Source organism: Mesocricetus auratus, unplaced genomic scaffold, assembly GCF_017639785.1.
Source record: "Mesocricetus auratus isolate SY011 unplaced genomic scaffold, BCM_Maur_2.0 Super-Scaffold_100007, whole genome shotgun sequence".
NCBI classification, from domain to species: domain Eukaryota; kingdom Metazoa; phylum Chordata; class Mammalia; order Rodentia; family Cricetidae; genus Mesocricetus; species Mesocricetus auratus.
In genome coordinates, this window is record NW_024429191.1 from 74,293,956 (window position 1) to 74,310,301 (window position 16,346).

The window sequence follows — 16,346 nt, forward strand, 5'->3', positions numbered from 1 at the left end:
GGGTGGGGGAGGGGAAGAAGAGGAAGGCAGACAGATCTGGACCGCTGCCTGTGTGTGGAGACAGCTGGCTGCTTTCTTCCATGACAGCCACATGGTACCCAGCCACACAGAACAGGACCCGGGCAGGGACTCGCCTGCTGCCAACCTCTCCAGATCTCTTTGATATTTCCGACAGAGCAGTAAAGGACTCTTGACTATCACGGCTTTTTTTTTTTTTTTTTGTGGTTTTGTTTTTTGCTTTTTTTTTTTTTTTTTTTTTTTGCTTTGCCTCTCTCCACCTCCTGTAAGACTCCTTCATGTCGTTTCCATGGCTACCCCCAATCAGATTTGGCTTCCTTCGAAATTGGATTTCAAAGAAGGACAAGGCTTCAAAGGAATTTGTCCATTTAACAGAATGTCATTAGGAGTGAGGCTGACTGCTGAACCAGGGTCCTCAGATGATTAAGGAGGGGCAGCACTCATGTGTGGAGGCAGGCTTCTGTCTGCAGCGAGGAACCTTGATGCAACATGACAATAGCGTATTGGAAACTGCCAGTCACCACCGCACATACCTGACTCACACCCCCCTCTACCTCCACCTCTCTAAAACCCAGAGATCCACAAGGGGAGACAGGCATGTAGAACACCTACCCTGTGAGGTTTTGCTTCTCCCTAGGTGGGAGTGAGCTATGACAGGCAGGGAGGCCTGGGGTTCTGCCCTTTGTCAAACAAGTCATGAGCTCCTGGCCTACTAGACCATGCTGTCCAATGTCCTTAAATAAGAGGGGGTCACTCTCGGTTCTCTTCAGATCCTAGAAACCTTCTTCCTTTTACTAAAGGAAGAGGGAGGGGTTGTCCTTTTTTCCATTGTTGAAAGAGAAATTGAGGAAGAGTGTCTGTGGCAGAGAGGAAAGGCTGCACCCTCCACTTTTGAAGAACAGGCTTATGATTACAAAGAGTATGAGAACACTTTGGAGGATGTCCACATAGCCCACACTACTAAACACGCATTCACCCCCAAATACTTCTAGAGCAGCCTCAGTTTTATCAGGGCGACAGCAAGGTAGGGAAAAATGTCCCAGTGGCAGCTGTCACTGTGTTTGGAGCCTGGAAGAGGCAGCCAATCCTGCCGCTATAGTTTCACTGGTAAAGAGCAACACTTGAGGAGGCAGGATCCCTGGCACCCCTGACCAGCCGGACCACAACCTCTACACCTGCAGTTCAACTTGTGGCAACTTCTAGGTGGGTCATGAGGCCCTGAAACCAGGTACCATTCCTTTTCAGATGTCAGGATATGATAAAAACCACTCAATACCTTAAAAGTGAAGTTCCTAGCTAGGCTTGGGACTACATCTTTACGGGATGTGTGTGGGTATCTATTCTAGAGACCTATGCTTCTGCCTGAGCCCAGTTTCTTCTTTCTGCTCTGGCTTCCTCTTCTTCTACATTGAAATCAGCATCACCCTCACTCCCCCCAGGCTGATACGCAGACCATTTTACTTCTCTCCCTTATGTCCTCCGCCACCAGTCACCACTCCCAATCCTTCCTACATATTCTGAGGACAGAACTCTCTCTCTCTCTCTCTCTCTCTCTCTCTCTCTCTCTCTCTCTCTCTCTCTCTCAATCTCTCTCTCTCTCTGTTTCTGCCTCTCTTTCTCTGGAGATGGAAGAGATGAAGAAAGATGCAGAGGCCACATATCACAGATAATATTTCACCTGCGAAGCCCTCCCACCCTTTCAAAGCCTGGTCTGGTATTTGGAGACTGTGTCCTCTTCAAGTGTCCCACAGGCACCTCTATCTTTACTTTGCATTCATGTTGTTTCTTACCTCATCCCGGCCACTCTGTTTTCTTCGTGGCCCGCCCGTTTTACTTAAAAAGCAACAACAAGCTGGGCAGTGGGTGGTGGCGCACACCTTTAATCCCAGCACTCCGGAGGCAGAGGCAGGCGGATCCCTGTGAGTTCCAGGACAGCCTCCAAAGCTACAGAGAAACTCTGTCTTCAAACAGACAACAAACAAACAAACAAACAAAGGCATGCATGTTTGTGCCTAGCTCATAACAACAACAACCAACTAACTAACCATTTTTGGAGTAATTGCGCACACACAGACGGTTGTAAGAAATAACACAAACGGTTCCATGTACTTTTGCCCAAGTTCACGCTGTAGTAACATCTTCAATGCCTAACTGCAACTCAGACTTGGGCACTGACTGTACTTTGAGAGGAAGAAGGCACAGCCCTGCGATCTCATCAATCTCTTTTTCTTTTTGTCTGAGACTCCCCTTCTTACAGACTCCCACCAGGGGCGGGGAGTTCCTGAGGGGGCACTTTGTCGATGTGTGTTGCCCTCTGATGCTGATTCTGCCAAATGCAGGAGATCTGCATTGTCACCGGGATTTCTGATTAACTAGCACGGCTTCCCCTGGATAGTGAGCTGGGTCAGCAACCGAGGCACTACATCCTCGGCAGGGACCAAGTTCTTTCTTGGATTCTGACTCTGCAGCCAGTTCAGGAACCACTACAGACTTTTAAACCTGCCTCCTCCAGGTCAAACTGCTCAGCGCTTACATGTTTCCTCCAAGACCGCTGGTTCTTTGGAGTCTAGGCACTCTTTTGGTGCGGGTCGCAAAGGGCCAGGCCTTTGACCTTGTGTGCCACCTCAGTCAGGGCGCGAGTCCTGGCGTGCACCTGCGCCCAGGGTCCCCGCGCCCGCCCGCAGGCCGCTGCGCGCGCCGCTTCCTGAGCGCGCGGCGGGCGGACCCGCCCTGCTGCCGCCCCCCCCCCCCCAGGCAATAGCCGAGGTACAGGTGCCCCGGGTGCAGCTAGCTCGCCTTACTCTGCCCGCCGCCATCGAAACAGGCCATCGTCCCTTGTCAGGCCTTCTGCTGGGGCCGCCCTCCCGCCGTGCCAAATGCAGGCTGTCGCTCTCCCGGAGGAGATTCGTTGGCTCCTGGAAGGTAACTCCTGGCACAGTGCCAGACCTCTGTCCCGACTCCTCCCGGGAGATCCCTTCAGTGCCAGGATAATGGCAAAAAAGAAACACCAGGGCACTAGCTCTTCAGCCCTGTCATTCACCTAATATAAGCTCCAGGCTTGCAGAGTCCTCAATCCCACCCTTGTCCCCAAAGTCAGTCTCCCATCCTCCCTCCTCAGGGGAGTTAAACACTTTCTGTTCCTTCTAGGTGTCTACATCACTGGGCATAACTTCTAGGTTTCTAAGGTCTTGTGGACCAGATTCATGGCGTACCCTGACACCTTGCCTGGTCTTGAACCTGCCTCCTAAGGAATCCTTGAGGCCTGCAGCATAGTGATTAGCCTTCATCCTCCCCAGTCCTGATTGCTTGCCTCACAGAAGTCCCACACCTTTTCAGATAGAGACATCCTAAGCATACAATGGGGCTCTGTGAAAATTTATGGGTCTTCGGTGGTTAGGAGACTACTCACAGGTGTGGGAACCCAAGGGCTCCTTTATCAGTATGCAGACTTGAAGGGCTGTCATCCGACCCAAGGGAAGCCTCCTTCCCCTTGTAGAAGTGTCTTCATTGTGCTGGCTTCACCTTCAAACTAAGGTGGTGTCTAAATAGCCCTTTGGTTAAGGTCTCTCATGCTCTCTGACACTCAATGTGTACTCCTCACACTCCAAAGAGACTTCCTCGATGGACAATATCATGTGCTTGACTCATGCGGTGAAAATCCACTTCCCTTGCTTTCCTGTGACTGACCTTCCTAGGAGGATGGAGGCCTGGAATCTGCAGTTGCATAAGGGTCTCTAGAGGGAACTGCTCAGAATTAAGCTTTTTGGCATTCGGGTGACATATTTGACACATAGTTAACAGATGGCCTGCTTTGGGCAGGTCATGATTTTGGCAAGCTGTGTTCTTTTCAGTTTCTCTCAATTTAATTGGTTTTATATCTCCATTACCTTGTTATCTTGGTATAAATGCCTCCTAATCAAGGAATTGGCGAGTGCTTTTGGTTTCTGTTTGTAGCTCTGTTTCTATTTTGGAGTGCTTCTCTGGTAGAGCTGTCAGCTGGGCACTTCTTTTGAGGCGATGTTTCAAAAATCTAGTCCTTAAAAAGCTTTTTACTTATTTTTGAGTGTGTGTGTGTGTGTGTGTGTGTGTGTGTGTGTGTGTGTGTGTGTGTGCCACAGCATATTTGTGGAGTTGGCTTGATCTCTCCACCCTCTGGATGTTGGGGATCAAACTCAGGCCTTCAGGCTTGGTGGCAAGCACCTCTACCCACCGAGACATCCTAGGGGATTGAACCTAGGACCTTTTGAATGCACTTCAAAGGGTCTGCTAATGAGCCACATTCTCTCAACCATCTAAGATCCACTTAGCTTGTGAACCAAGTGAAATCTAGTAATGAAAAGTAATTGGAGGATAGAAGAAATCACCTGGGCATCTAAAGAGAGACTGTTGGTTCAATTTTAGATACATAAAGAAATGCTATAATTGTCTGGTTTTTAGAGAAGGAACGGTGGCCACAAATTTAATTCTACCCTCAGATTTAAAGACAGTGTTTCTTTTATCGGTGTCAGTCATTTTATGAGAGGAAACCCATTTTACAAGCTTGTTAAATGGTACTTCAGTTTTGTGCACAGCCTTGGGAGAAAATTCCCTCGTATTTTCAGAGGCTTTCGATGCAATCCACTCTTTGACATTTTTGACGTGCAGTTCTTTATTGTTCAAAACTGACACTTCGGTAAACAACTCATTTTTGCACCTGCCGCCTCCCTTTAGCTCAGATTATTTTCTTGTTAGCTGACCATTTTTAATTGAAGTCTTCAGATCTCCTTCTAAAGCAGAGCCTTTGTTGGCTGACAAGCAGAGCAGGCTATGAATGGAGATTAATTGCATGCCACATACTTCTGTATCAAACTTGCTGTCTTAACAATCCCTGCTAGTGCTCCCATCTTTACAATAGATAGAGGAGCCTGAGGTTACATTTTGAGGAGCTTCTCTGGTTAACTATTTCTTTAAAGTCACTTTACCTTTTATTTTTTAAGCCTGTAATTATCGTCTTGAATCTGAAGTGACAGGAATATGTAAAGCAGGGTACAGCCAAAGATTCTAATGAAAAATGGTTGAAGGGTGTGCTTCTGAAAGGTTTGTGTGATAATAGCAACATATTGGTTATAGGTTATTTTATTTTATTTTAATGGAATGCAGTCTCTGGTGTAAATCAGCAAAATGATTTGTTGTGTTACAAACAATTTGTGGATATTAGAAATCCAAAATGACCATCAATTCACTGTCTGTGACTGGTTACAACATCTCCCACTACACACTTTTTCAGGTTAACTGATAACAATTAGAAAATATGTAGGTCGTGATCTCTATAGCGTTGCTCAGTGGGAGGGAGCCACAGGATATAAGAGCTGAGACTGCTGCCACCACACAGCATGGGGGTGGAGCTTCCACAATGAATTACTGCTTTCATAAACCAAGCCATAAGCATTTGAACAGTGATTTAATGCTGGCTATCACAGCCATAACTTAAACATTTATTTATTTATAACAACAGGAGCATAAAATGACAGGGACAATTTTTGATATAATGTGTGTGCTTTAAAAAATAAAATATGCAAAGCACCGTGAAAAGTTTATACCAAAAATTTTGCATAGTGAGGGTCTAAAATTAATTTTAAGTATAAAATTTTAAACATTTGGAGATGTCTCATTTGCCGTGGAAATCCCACTTCTAGGAATCCTTTATAGAAACTAAAGACATGAAATATATATATACACATATATATACATATATATGCATACACACATACATACACACACACACACACACACACACACACACACAAGTTCATCCTAGACGCCAATGAGATGGGAAAAGCAGGTGACAGCTGAATGAATCATGGAGTATCCATCTTAGTTTGCATCCATTACAAAGAATGCAGGAGATCTGTCCTGCCTGTGTGTCTGTCATCTGTCTATCCTCAGTTTGCAAAGTGCCCATTTCATGCTTTTAAGACTAAATAAGTGAAATACACATTAGTATGTATAATGACCCATTTTTACTTGAAAGCAAAAAGCCAACAAAAGTTCCACATATCATATATGTTTGTATAAGCTTCAGAAAAAAGTACAAATGAGGGTGTCCCAAGCTCTTAACAGTTTCTTTTTAAGGACAGCAAGCATTGTCGGGGTTAATTACTTTTATTTTATACCCCCCTCTCTCTCAATATTGGCTGAATTGTAACAAAGGTCATGTATTACTTTTGTAATCAGGAAAGAATAGTGATGTTATGAAAAAAGAAAGAAAGGAAGGTAAAGACAGGCAAAAATTCAATGGGTAAGGGTTTTAAAGGGCCATTAGCTATAGGTGTAATTGTTTTTTCCTATTTAGCCATAGGATGGTGTGTGGAAAGTGTAAATTAAGAACAAAAATCAAATTCTCTGTTGGGTTTTTGGCAAATGACAAAGTGTGGAGAAGTTTCTAGTAATCCAGGAAAGAGCCTCTTCCAATCAGCTCTGCCGAGCCACAGGGACAGAAACTGGTCCCGTATCAGTGAATAAAGCATGGTACAGATAAGGAAACAGGGCATCTTCCGCTCTATTGAAAGAAGAGGAAATATTCAGGTCTGTCTTCAAGTAGTCAGGCTTCAGATGTTGAAGTTATCTTTCTGCTTTTGTTTTGTGATAACTGTTCTGAAAACAAACAATGGAGTGCTGGCAGTTTGCTAATCTTTGTTGCACAGATACAAACATGGTATCTTCTTCCTGGTCTTTTTAGTTCCCCTACCCCACCCGTGTGTGTGTGTGTGTGTGTGTGTGTGTGTGTGTGTGTGTGTTTCTGTCTCTGTCTCATTCGAATCATGAACGAGGTGCAACAGATATTCCCTTAGTTCATAACCTACCTCCCTCACCCTGATAGCTGATGGACCCATGTACCTAGCCAGTGCCTCCACGTGGCTTGGAACATGGACCAAAGTCTAAACATCACTGCGTGATGCTGCAGTGAGTCCCTAGCACCGACCCTCGTATCCCAATGGTTACTTACTTTTAAACATCAGCAGTCATTAGTCATTTCCTTCTAGATAGTTCTCCAGATTTGATAGACATACAAGAAAGTGTAAAAGCCCCTTTCGACATAGCAAAACTCCAGACTGAGAGCAACTTGAAGCAGTGAGTTGCTCTGGATAGCAAAATTTCTTTTAAATAGTCTAACTTGACCAGTTCTTTTAAAGCATGAGCTAGGAACTTCCCCTGTTTCTTCAAATGAATCTCTGGAATACTTTTGAAATGTCTGTTGTTCAAAGCTGTTTCTGTCATCGTTATTCCTGGGTTGCCTTGTGATGGTCCATGTCTGATTTATTTGTTTATATGGAGCCGAGGACTGAACCCACGGCCTCATGCATGCTAGTCCAGTGTCTGTCTCTGAGCCACACTCCACGCCGACTTGTGTTCTTTGCCCTTGCCATTTATTACCCACTTAATGATTCTGAGGCCTATCGCTATCCAGTTGGCCGGATTTGTGGCTTCAGTGCTTCTGGAACATTAGATAACTGAGTATTTTGGAGCTATGTGTAAAAGTAAGTCTGAAGAGCATCTTTGGTCTGGAGATGTAGTTCACTGGTAAAGTGCTTAGCTGGCATTCCAAAGACCTTGGTTCAGTTCCCAGGACTCGTGTGTGTGTGTGTGTGTGTGTGTGTGTGTGTGTGTGTGTGTGTGTGTGTGTGTGTGTGTGTATGAGAGAGGGGGGGCAGGCAGACAGACAGACAGATAGACAAACAGACAGTATGTGTGCTGGGGTGAGTTTTGTTTTCTGTGGGTTCTAGTGACTGAAGTTAGGTTATAAGCCTTGACAGCAAGCACCTTTACCCTCTAAGCCATCTCAACATCCCAAAGTGGCTCTCTTGGTAAACAAATACCTAGGCTCTCAGGTATGGGTTTTGTGATGGTTGTTTTGCCTTTTTCCGGTTAACTTTTGATACTGGTGGTCTCCCAGGCAGGTGACTTACAGCTCACTTGAATCCTGGGTGCTAAGATGTGAGTGTAATTCTGTTTAATGTTATTTATTCTGATTATAAAAGTAATAATTTCACTATTGAAACTACAGAAAACATAAAGTATACAGTCCCCTGTGTAACGTGAGGTTTTTCTCTGGCCCGGCTAGGTCCTGCCATCCTTCTCTGCCCCCAAAGAAACCCACGGACGCTATATTAGTATAAATCTGTTGGCTAGTGGCTTGGGCTTCTTATTCTTAATCCATAATAACTAATCTATGTATTTCCATGTGGTCTTGGCTTACCAGACCTGCAAATCCTTTGCCTGCTACACTATGATGGCTGGCCTTGAAATTACAGAGATCCACCTGCCTCTGCCTCCTGAGTGTTGGGATTAAAGGCGTGCGCCACCATACCCCTGTAGCCAACAACTGTTAAATTTCCATGTATTCCATAGATCTCTTTCTCTGGAGAGATAACATTGTTTCTGTAAGAAAATATCTACGTGAACATGAGGAAACAGTCTATTTTATTTTATTGAGACAGTGTCTCACTGTATATCCCTAGCTGTCCTTGACTTCCAGCTCACAGAGACCCACTTGCCTTTGTCTCTGCCCCCCTACCCAGCGCTGGGATTAAAAGTGTGTGCAATAAAACCTGGCTCAATAATCTATTTACTGATTTAAAAATAATTCTAGGAACAAGATGCTAGTTCAGCCTCATTTCCTCTTAAGTTTTCAGTGACAGCTAACTTTTTTTTCCTAACTGAAGTGAACACATTTAGTTTATGCTGTAGATTTGTCACTGGGAAGCAGCTAAAGCCTTAGAGACAGATGACGCCTCTCCAGGAGGAGAGCCTATGAGAAGCCAGTGTTTGGGAAGGTTTGGATTGTGGAGGAGAGGAAAGGAAACCCAACTGGTCAAGCTTGGCAAACCATACCACCCAAACCACAGCAATTCCCTCTAGGACACGGTGGAAACACTGGATTCCAGGCTACTGGTATTCTGTACATTTAAGTAAATGTCATAAGTGTCTCTTTAAATCACACATTACTGGTCCATAGAAGTAGTCCAGCTTCTGAGAACTCCCAGGATGGTCCCCTGAGGAACCAAGAAGGAAGTCCTACTCCTTGTCACAGGTGCATGGGGGTTATCGGCCCAGCAGGAGGCCTGCAGTCACTTTAAAGACTGCAGCGAAGTCAAACCTCTGAAATTTGAGTGATGCATCTCCCCCTCCCTCTCCTGGCAGTCTTCATGGACTCGTTGCCTTCTCTGTCTACGGGCCAATTAAATAAAAGTTTCATAGTTGGGAAAAATGGCTAGATAGGGTTTCTTAATCCTGGAACTCATTCTGTAGACCAGGCTGGCCCCAAACTCAGAGATCCACCCGCCTCTGCCTCCCCAGTGCTGGTATTAAAGACGAGCGCCACCACCGTTGGTAACTTTCACTTTGTTAAGAACTCATTTTAAGACTTAATGTTAAATTTTTGATTTGGCAACTAATTATTGTTTTCTTTTTTTGAGGCAGGGTCTCACTACATAGCCTCGACTGGCTGGGAATTTACTATGTAGACTAGGCTGGCCAAGTTACAGAGATCTATCTGCCTCTGTCTCCTGACCGTCATTTTTAAAAAAGAAAGTTTATGAAGTTTATTAATTTAATTTTATGTTTGTTTTCCTACAATATTTTTGTGCACCATGGGCGTGCTTGGTGTCCATGGAGGTCAGAGGGTGGTACTGGTTCTCCTGAAAGTGGAGTTACTTACAAATGACTGTGAAGCAAGTGCTGGGAAATGAACCTGGGTTCATTGAATGAGAAACAGGTGCTCATCCACTGAGCCATGTCTCCAGCCCCTTAATAGTAATTCTTAAACACACATTTTGGCCTTTTATTAAGAAGTAAAACTTGGTAGTAAGTTTTACTAACATTGTTTTCACTTTCAGGTAATTGCCGCTACATAATAGAGCATGATGAGGTTGTGAGTAGTTAGACCTGATGATGGTTTCTCTCAGTGATAGAACCGGTAACCCAAAAGCCATTTAGTGTTTATGTTTTTAATTCTCCTTCTGTTTATTGTAGACTAAACAATGAAAATGCCTACATGCTTACAACACAGAGAAAACACAACCCCAGAACTAAGAGACAGCAACAAGGACTTTAGGTTAAGTTTTATTAGCTGGTGGTCAACCTCAACACTCAGCATTAGTGCTTTTCCTTTGCGAGTCTGATAATCTACCATGGAAATATTTGCATATGTACAGGACAATGGGTACATGGGAATGGTCTGTGCAGCACTGTGGAAATAGAAAAGTAAAGTAGAAATTACACAGTATCCACCAATAGGAGAGCAAAATGTGAAATATTGTATAGCACTTTAAATACATACACCATGTGTACACACGCTAACACATAGGAAGGGAGACTAGATTGTTTGGCTCATGTGGAAAGGTTGCTAGCTCTGTTGTGTTAAAAAGTTAAAGTCTGGGCTGGCAAGATGGCTCAGTGGATAAAAGTGCTTGCTGCCCAAGCTAGATGACCTGAGCTCTATCCCTAGAACTGATGGTGGAAGGAAATAATTGACTCCTGAAAATTATCCCCTGAGCCTCACAGGCATGAGCACCTTCCCCTCCCACACATGCTATGGCATGTGTACCCTCCCCCCCATACACATACATGCCATGGCATGCACACCCCCCCAATAATAAACAAATAAAATTGAAAAAGTCAGATGCTCCTCTTTCATGTAAATAACATGATGAAGTACATCTCTGAGCTATTTTTATAGTGTTTATGATAGCAACATTAGTGATGATATGAGGCAGATGATACTCTTATACACTGCTTAGGTACCGCCACTTTGGAAAATTATTTGGAATTTAATGTATTTCTACCTAGTACCTAATAATTCCACTCTTGGAAATTTACCTAAGAGAAATGAGTATTTGACCTTATAGCACAATCGTCCTATCCTTGTAACTATTCTATTGCTGTGAAGAGACACCATGACCACGACAACTCTTATAAGAGAAAGCATTAAATTGGGACTTGCTTACAGTTTCAGAGGTTTAGTCTATTATCATCAAGGTGGAGTAGTAGCTGAGCACTACATCCTGATCCGTAGGTAGAGAGAGGGAGACCTTGGGCCTGGCCTGAGCTTTTGAGCCCTCAAAGCCCAGGGTCAGTGACACACTTCCTCCAACAGGGCTATATTTATTGTCTAATCCTTTTAATCCTTCCAAATAGTGCTACTATCTGGGGACTAAGCATTTGAATATATGACCCTCTGGGGCCATTCCCATTCAAATCATCAGGCCAGGTTCGAAGCTGAAAACAGCTCATTACCTAGCAGTGAAGAAACAGATGCTGGCAACTTACTCTAACAATGGAATACTACAGAGCAAGAAGTGACAGCTCTATACACAAATGCAAATAAATCTTAAAACCAATCTGTTGAATATAGACACACAAGAGCATTTGAAATTTTAGAATATACTATGACAGAAGTCAGAATGATGTTAGCTTTGAGGAGGGGAATTGATTGCTATGGAAGAGTCTAGAAAGGTGGACGCTTTCCTATGCTAAACTGAGTGGTGGCCACAGAGGTGTATGTATGCTAAAGTCAAGATCTGAGCTGATGGTGTAGCTTGGTGTTACACTGGCACCTAGACAAGTCCTGACAATAAGTGGGAGACCCTTGGTTTGACTCCAGGACTGCAGAATAAAAAATTAGTGCATTCCATGTATATAAATTATAAATCAATAAACTACTGGTAAGAAAGGAAGAAAAATACAAGGAAAGAATATTGGGAGGGATGGAAGGAAGGGGGAGGAAATATGAATTTATAATGGTAAATACAGAGGCACACAAGTTATCAGAAAGGAAAAGTATTTCAATAGAAGAATAATTCTAAGTAAGTTTATTAAAGTTCAGTTTGGAGGCTGGAGATATGGCTCAGTTGCCCTGCAAACCTGGTGACCAACTGGATTTGATCCTAGGCACTCACATTAAAAAAAATCCAGATGCAGAGGCTCACATCTGTAATCTCAGCACTCCTGCCATGAGACAGCAAGCAGATACAGGGATAAATGCTGAATGATCATAGAGACAAGCAGCAAGCTAGAGACACCTGGAGACTCAGGGGCAGCTAGCATTTAATACACATCATAGCAGAAACCAGAAAAACCTTCCTAAACAGGGTAAAATGTTCACTTAGGGGCCTGGGATGTAACTCAGTGGTAGAACAAGGGTCTGGCAAATAAAATCACTGGGACCAAAAAAAAAATTAACTAACAAAATAGAGTTAGAGAGAGAGAGAGAGAGAGAGAGAGAGAGAGAGAGAGAGAGAGAGAGTGTGTGTGTGTAAGGGTTTTGTATATGTGAGAGCAGGTGCTCACAGATGCCAGAAGACTGTGCTGATCACCTGGAACTGCAGTTATAGGCAATTGTAAGACACCTGACCTGGGTGCTGAGAACTGAACCTGGATCCTCGGCAAGAACAAGGACAGTTTTAACTTTTCACTACTGAGCCACCTCTCCAGCTGATATCAGATATTTTCATGGTTACTTAGGTATCCCACATCATGTTTCTTAACTTATAATATATAATATCTTAGTTGATTCAAACTATTACACAGTTCAACTAAGAATAAATTTAGATATCTACTTCTGAATATGTTTTAGTAAAACTCCTATTATGTGGTTTAACACCTTATTTTTCCATAACATACTAGCATTAGAATGTCAACAATGTTGCAGAAATTATAAGATTTCTGTAGGGTATAAATGACTTATAAAACATGAAAAAAACTAGATATGTTAAGATCCTCAGGTGATGGTAAGATTAAAAACATACCTTCTTGTCTTTTCCTATATTTAAAATGATTAAAAGCCGATTGTGTACCATACTTAATAAAATTAGTTTAAAATATCATCTTAATAGCTAGCTCTAGACTCTCTTTTAGGAAATGAACTGTCATTGTTGAGGTCGTAGCATCATCGTTATTGTTAGTATTATTACTACCATAATCATTAGTATTATTAGAGACAGAGGCTCACTATGTAGACCAGGCTAGCCTTGAACTCGAAGAGGTTCACCTGTCCCTGCCTCCTGAGTGCTGGGTTTACAGGTGTGAACCTCTACCCCCACAACCCCCATCCCCGCTGGAAAAACACTCCTTTTGTTATGTGGGGGGTATTGTTGGAAGCTGAGACAACCAGATAGTTAGGCTGCAATTACTAGCCAGGAACAAAATGTCTTTTGATTTTGTCCTGCAAAGGAGAAAAAGAGGAAAAGTTAAGAAGGCGAAAGGCTTGGAACTAAATCAGACCGAGCACTAGAGGATATCAGCCAACAGAAGTGAGAGCCACTTAGGAATGAGGAAATCGTTTGATGACCACTATGTAAATCCCTCCTCACTTCCTCTGTACCAACAACATCTCCAGCCAAGGACGTCTTCCTTCTGCATTCTTAGGCCTGTCCTGTGAATAGTGTTTTGGGGAAACTGAGGAAGAAGATAGGTCTAAACCAGGATTTCCCAACCTCGAAACTAGTGACAGTTTGAGCTGGAAAGGTCTTCGCGGTTGGGGCTGTCCTGTGTGTGTATTCTAGAAAGTTCAGCAGCATTCTCACTTCTACTCACTGGGTGCTGGTAGACTTCTTGCCAGTGGGGTCAGTCAAAGTCCCCAGATACTGTCAAAATCTCCTGAAGGATACTGGTTGGCAACAGCTGTTCTAGATAACCGGGACAGAGCGTGTGTAGAGGCGTGGGACCTGTACGGTGTGGCGCTCAGAGAAACCTGCTCCTTGAAAATGACCTGGAGCCGCAGCAGAGCTGTGGGTTTCCCTGGGAGGAAGTTCTCACCAAGAGTTCAGAGGTCTGGGTAGTCCTAACGTCTACACTGTTCTCAGAATGAAGTTCAAAGAACCTGGTTGCACCCCCACCCCGCCCCCAGCTTCCTTGCTATGTGAAAATTTGCAAGCATGCCTTTGCTTATCTTGCTGGTCCCTCCTTGCTTTTCTACAGGAGGGGAAACTTGTAAGGACTCTTTCAAGGCCCCCATTCATCCTTTAGAGCAGTGACTCTCAACTTCCTGAACTCTGTGACCTTTAATACAGTTCTTCAAGTTGTGGTGACCCCCAGCCATAAAATTATTTTGTTACTACTCCATAACTATAAGTTTGCTACTGTTATGAATCACAATGTAAATATCTGATATGCAGTTTGGGAATCTACAGAAGGATTGTTTGAAATCCCAAAGTGGTCTCTACCCAGGGTTGAGAGCCTTTGCTCTCACGCCTATTGATGATTTCTGTGAGAAACTTTACGAGGATGGAGAGAAGTTTGCTCCATTGTCTTGGTTATTATCTAGCCTGCAGCTCGCTGAACGCCCTACACCTCTGTAGATTCCCAAACATACAGCGTTTCTATTCTGATGTTTCAGTTGAAATTTTGCTTTGTAGAATCTTCGAGGTGGCATTTAAAAAATTCTGTATTAATCTATTCTTGTATGATTAATCGTGTATGAAGGGGAGGGCTCTGTTAACCTCATAGAGAGATTTGTTTCATGTGTGTGCTTGTATGCGTCTAAAAATGGTTTTTTTGTTTGTTTGTTTCCTTTTTCCTTTTTTTTTTTTTGTTTGTTTGTTAGTTTTGAGACAGGGTTTCTCTGTGTAGCCCCTGCTGTCCTGGAACTCACTGTGTAGACCAGGCTGACCTCAATCTCAGAGACCCATCTGCCTCTGCCTCTTAAATGCTGTGATTAAAAGCATGTGCCATCACGCCTTGCTAAAAATAGTATTTTCCAATTAATTTTAAGTTTTAAAAATGAAATGTCCTTTCCCCCTCTTTTGTTTGTTACATTTTTTTAAATGATAGGAGAGACAGTTCTGATTATTTTTTCTTACTTTTAATCATCAGACACCCACATATATATTCTACATATTGTCTTAACTCATTTTCAAATATCTACTGTTTGATCTTCCTATCATTCTGATAGACAGGTATTCCTAATGTCTTCCTTTTATGGGTGAGGAAATGGAAACTTAAGATCAAGCAAGTAGTAAGAAAAGGACCGTCCAGATTGGAGTGTGGACAGAGAGGCCAAGGATACAGCACATTCCATACAGTGCTGATGGGGATGACCTTCTGTATACATGTTTCTCTTATAGAGGCAGGAAGATAGGTGGGGCTGGAGACAAGGAGAATTTTGAGAAAGGTAGGCAGAGAGGGACTGCGAAGGGACTCCATGAAGACCACAAAGAGTAATAGGTCTGGGCACTCTCTGGTAAGCCAAGACCACATGGAAATACATAGATTAGTAGAAATGTGTTAATAATTAAGACAGAGCTAGCCAATAAGAAGCCCTAGCTACCGGCCAACATTTTATAATTAATATAAGTCTTTGTGTGTTTATTTGGGGCTAATGCGGCAGTGGGACCTGGCTGGAAAGAAAACTCCAGCAACACAGGACCCACGCGAGAAAATACTAAAACTAAAAAAAGAAATACTCTGTGCCTGAGAGGCCGTGCCTCCTCCTGAACTAGAACGGATGTTGAAAAATGCTCTTGCTCAAATTCTCAATGATATCCTCAGAGTCACTGATTACATATATAAGGCAGAACATTATGGAGCAGTGAATGGTGAGGAAAGAAAACATGGAGACAGAATAGAAAATCTTAGTGAGCACACAGGGGACCAATAGAGATCAGGGCACCCCACCCCCCAGCATGACAGGATAAGCCAGGTAGCCAGGTGGGGCATGGTCAGCCTGCCAGGGGCCGCTCTCCTCAAGAAAATGCCCCCCCCCCCCGCCCCAGCAGCCACCAACAGCCAATAGCTCCTCAGCCAGGGAGGAGCCCTGTGAGCATCTGCCTCACCTGGGCTGGAGCTTTGACTGGCTAGAACTTGTGCAGACAACCATAGCTGCTGTGAGTTTGTGGTCCATCTGCTGTGTCACGCCCAGGAGACATTGTTTCATAGCACTTCCCTTAGGCAGAAAGAAAGAAAACCTTGAAATTTTCATCCTCCTGCCTCCACTTGCTGAGTGTTGGAATTACAGACGTAGGCCACTATACCCCATTTATACAACGGTTGGGATCACACCCAGTACTTCAGGCATGCTAGGCAAGCACTATATTCCCAACCCAGAGAAATATAACTTCTATTTCTTTTGAGATATGGCCGCATATAAACCAGACTGGCCCCACTTTATAGCTGAGGCTGGCCTTGAACCCCTCATCCTCCTGTCTCTACCCCTTAAGTTCTGGGATTAAAGGAATGTGCCACCACTACCAGTTTATTTTTGTTTTTATTTTTAACAAATCTAAATAGCCACATGTAGTTAGTGGCTACTGTGTTAGAAAGCACAGCTTAAATATCTGAGATGAAATAAAGGT

At 43.5% G+C, this 16,346-nt stretch overlaps 1 protein-coding gene across 1 annotated transcript in view; it reads left to right on the forward strand.

Moving 5' to 3' along the window:
• Positions 1-2,790: 2,790 nt before the first annotated feature.
• Positions 2,791-16,346, forward strand: part of Skap1 (src kinase associated phosphoprotein 1) — a 286,838-nt gene continuing 273,282 nt past the window's right edge. The window contains exon 1 of the mRNA XM_040749572.1: positions 2,791-2,940. Coding sequence (XP_040605506.1) covers positions 2,895-2,940 — 46 coding nt within the window. The 5' untranslated portion in view covers positions 2,791-2,894. The remainder of the gene's footprint in view (positions 2,941-16,346) is intronic.